The 12,344-nt window shown below is 39.9% G+C and overlaps 1 protein-coding gene across 2 annotated transcripts in view; it reads right to left on the reverse strand.

Moving 5' to 3' along the window:
- The window catches only part of NUDCD1 (NudC domain containing 1), a 68,296-nt gene that overhangs the window by 31,308 nt on the left and 24,644 nt on the right, over positions 1-12,344 (reverse strand). For both annotated transcript variants that reach the window (XM_042464629.1, XM_042464628.1), the window contains 2 exons: positions 8,880-9,065; positions 3,378-3,585 (listed from right to left, as the gene is read on the reverse strand). In XM_042464629.1, the coding sequence (XP_042320563.1) occupies positions 3,378-3,585; positions 8,880-9,065 (394 nt within the window). The remainder of the gene's footprint in view (positions 1-3,377; positions 3,586-8,879; positions 9,066-12,344) is intronic.

Genomic DNA, 12,344 nt, shown 5'->3' on the forward strand with positions numbered 1-12,344 from the left:
CTATTATTCATTTTCCATGTTTCAGATGATCACACTTTAAGAGAATGCATACTCTAAGTGATATATTCAATCTCACTGTGATAAATTCTGCCAACATTCTAGCAATAGTTAGTCAGAATGCAGAAGCTGGATAATTTTAGTCACACCATCTGTTCAGCCATAGGTTACCTGAGTGGTTCTAGACCAGTGGTCCCCAAGCTTTTTTGGGCTACCGGTCCCTTTCTTCTTGGGTGACAACCCTAATACCCCCAATCAGGGACGTAGCTAGGATTTTAGGAAGGGGGGGTCCAGACTAAGTGCCACCATTATAATGGGGCTTGGGTGTGGCGGCACAGCAGCATACACCATTCATTTTTCTAATGGAAGGGGGAGTCCGGACCCCAAGAACCCCCCCCCCCCGGCAACGTCCCTGCCCCAATGCTTATTTCTTGATATTAGGTTTACTGTTTGTTCAGCAACCAGCTGGCCAGTGGCATCTACCTCAGCTATGCCCAGCTCACCACTGCCTCTTTCTCACCTGTGCTGGCCTTACAGCAAAAAGAAGGCTGGCTGGTTGGCTGCTTCTCCCAGGGTGACTGAGTGCAAAGTGAGCAGCAACCAAACAGCTGGTTGAGCAGTGACCGAGATAATTATTATTATAAATATTGTGTATAACATTTCTTTCAGGCTATGTGTATAAGGTACATGTGAAACATAAATTAATTTCATGTTTAGATATGGGCCCCATCTCCAAAATATGTCCTTATGTATATACAAATATTCCAAACTCCACCCACACCCCAAATACAAATCAAAACCACTTCTGGTTCCAAGCATTTTAGATAATGGAGTCTCAACCTATATTATCAGGCATTTCTACTTAGGGCTTGGAAAGAATCCCTTCTGAGCCCTGGAGAGCAAGTGTTGGGTAAGATAGGCCAATAGTCTGATTTAAAAGGCAGCTTCCTACATTCCTATGCTTCTTCCTCTGATTTTTTTTTTAATCTGTGTCCAGGATCTCAAAGACAGGGCACTGAATAGCATGGATCTCTGGCAGGAATAGGAAAGAATCCTACTGAAACTCTGCAGAATGGCTGACAGTCAGACAGGCTAGAAAGACCAATAAGTTGATGCAGTATTAGGCAGCTTCCTCTGTCCTTAAGCTACTAAAAATGTATGCCTGATTGGCCTGAGGGATGCAAATTGCTGGAATTGCTGAACTGAGAGACAAATCGAGTTTCAAGTTAACAGCTGGCTGCAATGTTAAATATTTTGGAAATAGCCTATGCTTAATCTTAGCCAGAAGGACAAAAGCTAATAGAGTTCCTAGACGGCTACGGTTTGAATTTTTATAATTGTGACTGTTTATTTTATACACTAATGGGGCTGCTGTACCAACCAGCATAAAAGTAAAAAAGATAATTATATTCCTACTGTAGGGACATATTTTATGAATAATTCCAAACCAAGAACAAATACCCTGGAAGAGCTTTAGCCTTTATAGGAACTCTGGTCAAATTCCATCCTCTTTCTAAGGCAACAAAACAATCAGCTTTAAGTTAGGCTTTGTGTGACCACTTCTCTTTCAAAAAATCACTCTGGGGAGAAAAAGAGCCAGCTTTCCATGAAAAGAAAAATCAAAAGAAGTATACTCCTGCTTGCTTAGTAGTGGAAAAATTGTGCTTTTCTTTAAGAAAAAAAGTGTCTTTCAGCATTAAAAGATGGTTAGCCATGGGTCATTCATGAAGACTACCAAAGGACTAATTTCCTCTTTACTGTCACAACACCACTTTGAACTGTGCCTGGAAACAGATCAGCCAGTGAAGCTCTTTCAGCAAGGGAGTTATATGCGCCCTATAGCCACGCTGTACATATTGGCCATTATGGCCAGGGCACCAGAAGAATTTTAGCAACAAACCAAGTAAACCAAGCTCCCTTCTAAAGCTGTAGCTGGAGAGGGAAGAACTGCACAACAGTCAGAATGAACACCTCCTGGTTCAGCAGGTCAAAAGTTGGGAAGAAGTTGCTCATTATAGTCAGATGCAGGAGTACATTAGCTATGAAGAGCAAGTGAAAATGTAAAAGTATTTTATAAGGATGAAGGACAACTGTTATATTAATTAAAATCATTTATGATAATTCAGGGAGCTGCCTTAAACCAAGATACCAGTTTTTGTTCTTTTGAGGAAGATTTTTAAGGTCAGATCCTGTGCTAGCAGGACAGGAAGGAAATCTTCATCTCCTCTTTCTGCTGGAAGCCCCTGTAAATCTTATTTCACAAAATGGGAGACCTGTGACAATTACACATAATGAAATATGGGATGCTACTAGAGGATGGGGAAAATCCATCAAAATCAGCCTCTGCTTGTGGAAAAAAGAAGCATGGGCAATTTTAGGCAACCCCCCCCCCCCCAAAAAAAAAAAAAACAGGCACTAATCTGATCCCATACCACTGTACAGGTTTCCTAGCACCCAGGAGAGGCTTCTTAAGGCCACCTAGAGAATATCATAAGAAGCAGATTACTTACTTGCACAAAGCTTCTCCAATTAGCATTAGATCCAACCCATTTTCCCATTATTTTGCAACACAGTGCTTTTGAAACTTTCCTGATTTTCAAAGGCAGCTTTGCTTGCTAGGAAGGTGTTCACATAGGAGAGGACAAAGAATTCAGAATTTATTCTAGGCATATGCAGTGATATTGTAGTTGTCTTAAAAGTGGCCATGGAAGGAGACAGTGCTGCTGGCTTCTGTAGCTCTGGTACAAAAAGGCATAATTTCAAACTGCTAAAATCTTGTTCAGTGCAAAGGATCAGATGTTCAGAAATTATCAGCTGACTGGTGTGTCTAGAATTCAATTCTACCTTTGCTTTACTGGCCATGTAGGCTTAACTTTAATAACTAGATCAATTATGTAGTACCAGGAGGGCTTTCTCTCAGTTCCGTCACAATCACAGGTATGTTTGGTTACAACAGAATATAATCCTTTTAGTGGCTGCTTCTATATTGTGGAACTCCCTTCCACAGGAAGTCTGACTGGTTGCCTCCCTGCTGTCTTACCACTGGCAAGCATTTGGCTTTTAATTTGTTGCACCTGATACAGATAGGGGACGTATTTCTATTTACTATGTTTTTAAACTGCTTTTAACTTGTGCATTTTAAACAGAACTGTGGTTTAATTCTTTTAACTTTTGCAGTAATAGTATCCCCCCCCCATTGTACCTTGTTTTAAATGGTTATGAGCTGCTTTCAATCCTGTGCTGAGATAAAGATGGCATATAATTTAAATTAATTAATTAATTACCTTTTTATTAATTATTATGGATAATAATGAATTATAAATGAATTATTTATAAATTAATCCATTTAATTAATTAATTAATTAAACAGCACTAATTACCTATTTTCTTTTATGAGCCATGTGGAGCTTTCATGGTCAATCAGTGAAAAAAGGGAGCCTTCTAATACAGGGTGAAGTGGATCTTTCAGCGACACGCTAAGACGATTAGGAGAAAAATGCACTTGGATATCATCTTTGGTGAAGTTTTCACATAGGTGAAAAGTGACAGTCAAATCATCTTCAGTCTGTTGCCAATAGTACAGAGGCTCTACACAAGGAAACATAAGAAGTAAATATGAAATAGGTTCCAGATGAAATATGAATTAAGTATACTTGCAAGAGTTATCTGTGGAAGTATGTTAATAAAACCAGCTGTTTTCACATTGAAGAAAAAAGCAACTAGAAAATAGTAGTTATTGGAGTGTGTTACATTTATATTCTGTCTTTTCTCCAATAATGTCAAGGTGGTGTAGATTAAAGTGGTCTATGGATGGGGTGCCAGTCCATGAAATGTGGTCCTTTGTGAGTTTCCATGAAAGAACCAATTGTAGCCAATGGGAACAAATATGGTATCAGTCCCTAGCATGCTGAGAAAAAACAGTACATGTCCCTCACACCAGACAAACAAATAAGCAAACAAGCTTCATACCGCCTAAGCAGTGTCTAAGGGGTTTACAACTGTAAGCTAATTTGCCCCCAACAGTCTGGGTACTCATTTTAGCGCCCTCGGAAGGATGCAAGCCTGAGTCGAGCTTGAGCCCTTTTGCTGGTCTTGAACTCGCAACCTTATGGTTTTGAGTGAGTGGCTGCAGTACAGGCATTTAACCACTGCGCCACCAGGCATTTAACCACTGCAGATGGTTCTCCTATTCATTTTCCTTTACAAAAACCCTCCATACCTCTTATCATCCTTATTGCTCTTTTCTGAACTCATATCTAAAATGAGGCACCTAGAACTGAGCACAATATTCCAGATGAGGCCTAAGCAGCACAGAATATAGTCAACTATTACTTCCCTTGACTTGAAACCCATGCTTCTGCTAATGTTGGCTATAGTACCATTAGCCTTCTTTGATGCAGCATCACACTGCTGGCCTATGCTCAATGATCTATGATCAACAATAATCCTGAAGTTTTTTGTGGTTTTTTTTTGGGGGGGGGGGCTATGTGGCTATGTTCTAGAAGAGTTTATACCTGATGTTTCACCAGCATCTGTGGCTGACTTGGAAGAGAGTGGATATATATATATTCTGTATATACTGTGTGATCCTGGGTAAGGAGGAGTGATTCCCATATTAATCTGTGTATTGTTCTGTTGTTGATGGCAGGGCCTCAGGGTGGGAGGATATGCAAAAGAGGATTAGTGTCTGATAATTGGTGATCACTGGGAAAGCCCCTGAGCCTGGGTGGTTTCTCATTTGCATTTGCTGAGTGCTGATTTTGCTATTTTGCTGGACTGGTAGCCAAACTTTGTTTACTTTAAGGGTCTCTGTGCATTCTGACCTGATAGTTGTTGGCACGGGCCAGAATTTCAGTGTTTTCAAACAACATTTTGTGCCCAATATGGTTTATAATGTGTTCTGCTACTGCTGACTTTTCTGGCTGACCTAGTCTGTAGTGTGTCTCATGTTCCTTGACTCATGTTTGAACACTGCATTTGGTGGTCCCTATGTAGACATGTCTGTAGCTGCACGGTATGCAGTAAACTCCTGTGGCTGTGAGAGGATCTCTCCTGTCCTTTGCTGAGCGTAGCATTTGCTGTATTTTCTTGGTCAGTTTGTAAACCATTTGGAGGTTGTGTTTCCTCACCACTTTCCCTATTCTGTCTGTGACTCCTTTGATGTATGGTAAAAATACCTTCCCTTTGGGTGGTTGCTTGTCTTCGCTCCTCTGGTTTTTTCTGGGTCTGGCAGCCCTTCTGATGTTTGAGCTGGAATAACCATTCGCCTCTACAGCCCATTCAAGGTGATTTAATTCATCTTCCAAGAAAGGGGGTGGGTGGGTTTCACAGATGCGTTTTGCCCAGTCTACCAGTGTTTTGATTGTGCTTCTTTTTTGTCCTGGGTGATGGTTGGAGTTCGTGTGCAGGTATCTGTCTGTATGTGTAGGTTTTCTCTATATTGTGTGACCCAAACATTGGTTCAGTTTGCAGATGACTAGGACATCCAAGAATGGCAGTGTTCCTTCCTTTTCTCCCCCCCCCCTCCTGAAATCACTGTATCTTCCCCATGCCTATAGTACATTATCATCCATAGACATCATTAGGACTACTGGAATGCACATCACAAACTAAGGGCATGACCAAGTCATACCAGATGCTACAGAATGGGGAACAGTTGTCACTTTTGACTGTAATTATCTGTATGCTGCCAATTCCAACTTTAGAAGAATTGTGCCTGAGAAACAGAAAAACTACTGAAATTTCCTGCTAGTATGAGAGGTCACTCATACAACAGAGATTGGCTCTGATACATGGGACAAGCATTTATTCACACCATGCAGACCACATCCTGTGCTTCACAAATATCAGAAAAACAACTGAATTAAAAGCAGATTGAAGACACAGCATGGTGTAGTGGTTTGAGCGCTGGAGACCAGGGTTTGAATCCTGGCTCCGCCATGCAATAGCCACTGAGTGATCTTGGGCGAGTCACACTCTCTCAGCTTCAAAAGATGGCAATGTCAACCTCCCTCTGATGAAAGTTGCCAAGAATATCCCATCATAAGTTTGCCTTAGGGTCACCATAAGTCAGAAATGGCTTGAAGGCACACAACAACAACAAAGACACATCGGTAAATAAGTACACCAACCCATTGGAAGCAATTCTTGAAGTACGCTGTCAATGGCCAAAAGCTTGCCTACAGAAAGACAACAAGCCAGCCTAGCATCCTTTGCAGGGAAGTTCTAAACCCTGGGAACAGCTATGGAGAAGGCCTTTCATTAGCAGATTTGGCTAGTATGTCAAAATGATATAACATGGAAGTCAGCAACTTCTGGTATGTCTGGCAGCAGCTCTCCGGGATGCAGGCAAGAGTCTTTTGCAGCCTTGTCTGGAGATTCGAAGGAGTGAATCAGGGACTTTTCACATGAATAAGGCATGCTGCTGTACTGTTAAACTATGGCCCTTCCCAGTTACAGCCTGGCAGAAAATCACAATCATAATTCATAGGCCTTGCCATGGACTAAAACCCATAGCTCAGTCAGCTGGATGGAGATTTACCCTCTTAGAAGCAATTGAGGTTAAAATGCATGTTACTAAAGTGGGTCTTTGGCATCTGCTGGGGTTTGATTGCAGGACCCCCATGAACACCAAAATTTGTGGATGCTCAAATTCCATTAAATACAATGGTTTAGCGAAATGGTGTCCCTTATGGAAAATAGAAAAATCAAGGTTTGCTTTAATTCAAGCTGTGGATGGTTGAATTCATGGATAAGGAATTGGTGGATACGGACGGCCAACTGTTCTTACATGCACTGAGCTGAGTTTCAGCCCCAAATGCTGACTTCTGTCAAGACTGTGAAGTAGCTTTACAGCTCTGTAAGACACATACACACCTCTACTCTCTACCATTTGTGGACAAGCAAAAAAGCCAAAATTTAGAGGAGACAATTTACATAAAACAAATCTGTGCAGGATTATCCTGTTGTGCTGTCAAACTATCATCCCAACTACTCCCTGTGGCTTTAGAAGCCAACACTGTTTCTTCTAATCAATTGTATGAAATGCTGTGCATGTGGAGAAAGGGAACAGTAATTTTTTCTAACCCCCCTGCATGTTATCAGTTTATATCTTCAGGCATGGCCTTGTTAATCTGCCATATCCTGGGGTAAGAGTCTGCTATACCCTGAGGTAATGGCGATCAAGCTGCTCAGCTTTTATTCAAGTAAAAAGTATTTTGTTCATTTCTGAAGTTGGTTTCTGCATAGGTAACTTTAAAAGCCTTCTCCTAAAAGTGAACAACTGCAATGAATGCACAATGCCCTAAATTTTAATACAAATGCATGACTTTGTTCAGATTCCCTAATAAAAATTGTAACAAATAAATAATTTAATTGGGTGTGGGCAAAGTGCAATTTGTGGGTAGCATGGACTTTCCAAGTCCTATTTGCAGGCCTCCAGAGCCCTACAAATGTTTATATATATATATTTTAATGACATTAGAGTTTGCTGAAAAAAATCAGCAAGAAACTGCAAAATGCACTACAATCTATAAACCACTGTGAGGTAGCGGTTTAAGCACTGAATTACATACATCTCTGGAGAAAAGGGTTTGAACCCCAGCTCAGCAATGGAAACCCCCTAAGTGACCTTGAATAAGTCACATTCTCTCAGCCTCAGAGGCAAAGGTAAATCCCCTCTGGACAAATCTTACCAAGAAAACCCGGTGGTAAATTCACCTTAGGGTCACCGTAATTTGGAAATGACTTCCAGAAGGCACACAACAACTATAAGCTAAATGTATTCCATTAATGGGGAAGGGAAATAAATGAATTATGGATCAATCAATATCACAGTCATTTTTAATTCAATGTTAATAGTAACACATTAAAGTCAATTTAAGTACATTTATTTATTTGTTTTTAAAATGTGTCCTCACCATTAACAGGAAGATCTTGAATTACTAATTGAACATTGTGTAGTGTCTCCCTACAGTTTTTTGGATTTACTTGTTATAGATTGTGGCATATAGAGGCGGTTCTTCCCATCCATAGATTTTTTTTTTATCCACAGATTCAACTATCCAGAGCTTGAAAACATTTTTTAAAAATATACATTCCAAAAAACAAACCTTGATTTTGTCATTTTAAATAAGAGACACCATTTTATTATGTCATCATATTTAATGGGACCATTTTATTATGCCATCATATTTAATGAGACATCATATTTAATTGGATTTTGGTATTCACAAGGGGTCCTGGAACCAAATTTTAGCAGATACCAAGGGCCCACTGTAGAGCCTTGTACTGATAGAGCCTATCATGTCTAGAATACTGAACCAAGGAAGGTTCGGCTGGAAAACTCTTTCCCATCACAGCCCTGAAGTCTTTCCATCATCATATAGAATACTTTTTTTTAATTCAAATAGGCTTTTGACAATAGGTGATAGCTGAGGACAAGACCTGTTACCAGCTGAATGCTTACTTTTCCTTGTAATGTGTATTTTCAATTCTGTTTTTAATTTAATTTTAATTGTTTGTTTTGTGTAATAAATTGTATCTTTCTAATTAATGTTACTGTGAGTCACTTTGAATCCCATGTTTGAGCAAAAGAGAGAATATAAATCCAATCAATCAGTATTTGAGAGATTAGACTGTGGAGTTCAGTACATCAGTAACCTTTACTTAAACTTAAAATAAGTACAGTACATCAAATTAGGGCCACAACTCTGAAGCCAGAATACTTTTTGGAAGGTGGTTTTGATGGTCTAAGATAGGGAGACACAAAAACTTTTAACCTTTTCAATGTCATCTGATTGTAAACACGTTTTCTACATGGCAGCTTCAGGACAGAAGAGATGGCAATGGAAGAAAACAGCTATGGTCAAATGCAAAGTTACCTTTCTTATTTTCTTCTGCTTTCTCCTTGTCACTTTCATCATACTTGCTCTGACTGTCCTGTGCAAGTGTGTAAGGCTTATAAGAGATAACCATTAGTCCATCACCACTTGGTTCTAGAGCCGCATAATGAGGAACTGACTTTCCTTGAAGTACTCTCTGTTTGCAGATTTCATAGCCTTGATCACCTGATTAAAAACAAACAAACCCCATTTGAATGTGTTGATTACCCTGTTTTTAAAAGGGCAAATATTCATTGAAGAAATTGATTTGTTTTCTCACCATGCTTAACTTAGAATGTCTTGATCATAGTCAGTCAGTGCACAGATACTGAAAGAAATGTCTTAAATTTCCCTGTATAACACAATATTCTTTGCATTAAGTGTAAAAGATTTCTTACAATTTTTTTTTAAAAAAAACTTACAATTTTTCGTGGTACCAGCATCGACCAGGTTAGGTTAAAAAAGAACAAACTGAAAATCCTGCCCACCCTAGTCTATTCTGCTCAAGCCATCTTTGCACATAGGTAGTGTTGGAACTCTTATGACCCTCACCTGCAGGGTTACAGGGAGGACTGTTTCTATGCAAATGGTCTCCAGAGTAATTGTGCTGTTCCCACCTAGTAGCACTGATGTTATTTTTAAAGCTTGAAATGGGCTGCTGTTTCACTCAATAAATGGGAGTCAACCTATTGAACATTCATTTTTTCTGTTATATTTTACAATCACAGAGTTGGCAGAGACCACAACGGCATCCAGTCCAAACCCCTGCCATACAGGAATACACAATCAAAGCACTCCTGACAGATGGCCATCTAGCCTGTTTAAAACCCTCCAGAGGAGGAGACTCCACCACTCTCTGTATATCCCACTGTTTGATAGTATATCCCACCATCAAACAACTCTTATGGTCAGTGGTTCATCCTAATGTTTAGATGCAATCTCTTTTCCTGTAGTTTGAATCTACTGCTCTGTGTCCTATTCTTTGGAATGAAAAAAACAAGCTTGCTCCATCCTAAATATTACATTCCTTCAAATATTTAAACAGGACACCCCTTAAACTTTGTTTCTCCATGCTAAACATATCTAACTCCCTAGGCCACTCCCCATAGGATATGGTTTTCAGACCTTTCACCACTTTGGTCGCCCTCGTCTGGACATGCTCCAACTTGTTAACATCCTTTTTGAATTATGTTGTCCAGAACTGGATGCAGTATTCCAGGTGAGGTTTGATCAAAGCTGCATAGAGTGGCACTATTACTTCCCTTGATCTAGACACAGTACTCCTATTGATGCAGCCTGGAATTGCATTGGCTTTCTTAGCTGCTGGATTATATTACTGATACATGTACAGTCTGTGGTTTACTAAGACTTAGAGATCCATAGTTTTTTGTGGGTTTTTCGGGCGATGTGGCCATGTTATAGCAGTTTCTTTCTAGAAAGAAACTCTGCTAGAACATGGCCACATAGCCCGAAAAACCCACAAAAAACTATGGATGCCGGCCATGAAAGCCTTCGATTTTACACTTAGAGATCCCTTTTGCATGTACTGCCATCAAGCCATGAGTCACCAATCCTATATCTGTGTATTTCATTTTTACTGTCCAAGTGTAGTATCCTACATTTCTCCCTGTTGAAATTAATTGTTAGTTTTGGTACAGCTTTCCAGTTGGTTAAGGTCATTTTGAATTCTCATCTTGTTACTCTGGGGTACTAGCTACCCTTATTTGATGGTGACTAGTACTACGTAGCATACATGGAACACCTCCCCACCCATCCTTTTGGCATCCATGCTAAAACTAGAATATTAAACTTCTATTAAATGGCAAATTAAATTTTGGTGTCTCTGCTCTAGTGAAATATGAGATTTGTCTTGTTTCCAAAGTGGATTCCTTGGACTACTGCAAAAGAGCAGCAGAACTAATCTGAGAAGTAACTCTCTGTTGTCAATCAAAAATCAAAAGAAAAGCTTCCTTAAATATACTAATTTATGATGATAGCCAGACATGTCCAATTAGTGTGGCCTTAAACTATTTGCAGACAACTTTGTGACATCTACATTCATTTTTACAATGAGAGGCAGTTCTGTAATCACAATGTAACCTCTTAAACCACTCAGGAAGGCACCTTGACAGGTTGAAGGATCCTACAGTGTAGCATTTGATGCAACGTAAATGGCTGTAGTTATAAAATGGTCAAGTACTTCTTGACCCCAGTGTTCCATCCAATAGTTTCCAGGCCAGGGCTGTGTGCACACCAAATGCATGAGGAGTCTCATACTCCTACATTTTCTCATTAATGCTGAATGCAGTCTGTAAAGTTGGATGACCTCATAGAGATGTTGTAGTGAAAATGAAACTTTGTGAGTGAGAACAAAGAGGCCTGATTGATAAAGGCTAGCTGCACAAATTGTTTTCTTCCTAAAGAAATCGATACACAGCTCTTTCAGTAAGCCTGAATAACCTTGTTGCCCCTAAAGAAAAATAGTAATACCTCAGTCTGCTAGATGTTCGCTGGATTTTTCCTTTTTACATTTATTGTTTGTAATTAAAATAATCTTCAGTGCATTCTTGAGAGAGTAAACATTATTGTGTCTGAAAGAGCTAAGAAAATGTGTAACATCAGATGCCAACAATAGCTGCCAGACAGAAATATAAAGACGGCATTAATTTTTATTCCAAGGTTCCTTGTATCAGCAGGTCAGCTATTTTACAAGACAATTCCCCAGCAACAGAGAAACTCGGTTCTAGGCAGCAAGAACTGGTGCCTGAAGGCATAAGAATGGGGGAGTCAGATCAACACTACTTTGATCTTGGTTATCTTCTATGTGAGATGCACAGGAGCTATGCACTCTGTTTCGTTTTGTTTTTTAAGTACAATTCAAAGAAAGATGGTAGTAACAGTGATGGGAATTATCAAAATATCTGTACTGTGGACACTACGGTCCTGTTTTTGCCTCTGGAATTCTGAATTAAAAATGCACAGATTGCATGGTGTAGTGGTTTGAGCACTGAACTGTGATTCTGGAGACCAGGGTCTGAATTCTAACTCAGCCATGGAAACTCACTGGGCAGCATACCTGGCTTTTCTGCTCCAGTAAAAAGGTAAAGGCATAGGTTTTCCCTTGACATGAATGTCTAGTCGTAACTGACTACAGGGGGCAGGGGCTCATCTCCATTACTAAGCCAAAGAGCCAGTGTTGTCTGAAAACAACTCCACTGGTAATGTGGCCAGTATGACTGCACAAAACACTGCTACCTTCCCACCAAAGTGGTACCTATTTATCTATTTGCATTTGCATGCTTTTAAACTGCTAGGTTGGTAGAAGCTAGGACTAGTGACAGGAGCTCACCCCATCATGTGGTACTTGGGCCTCAAATGGCCAGCCTTACAATTGTCAGAACTGGCATCTTAACCACTAAGCCACCACATCCCATTGTTCCAGTACCTAACCAGAATCAGTGGAAT

Source organism: Sceloporus undulatus, chromosome 4, assembly GCF_019175285.1.
Source record: "Sceloporus undulatus isolate JIND9_A2432 ecotype Alabama chromosome 4, SceUnd_v1.1, whole genome shotgun sequence".
Lineage (NCBI taxonomy): Eukaryota > Metazoa > Chordata > Lepidosauria > Squamata > Phrynosomatidae > Sceloporus > Sceloporus undulatus.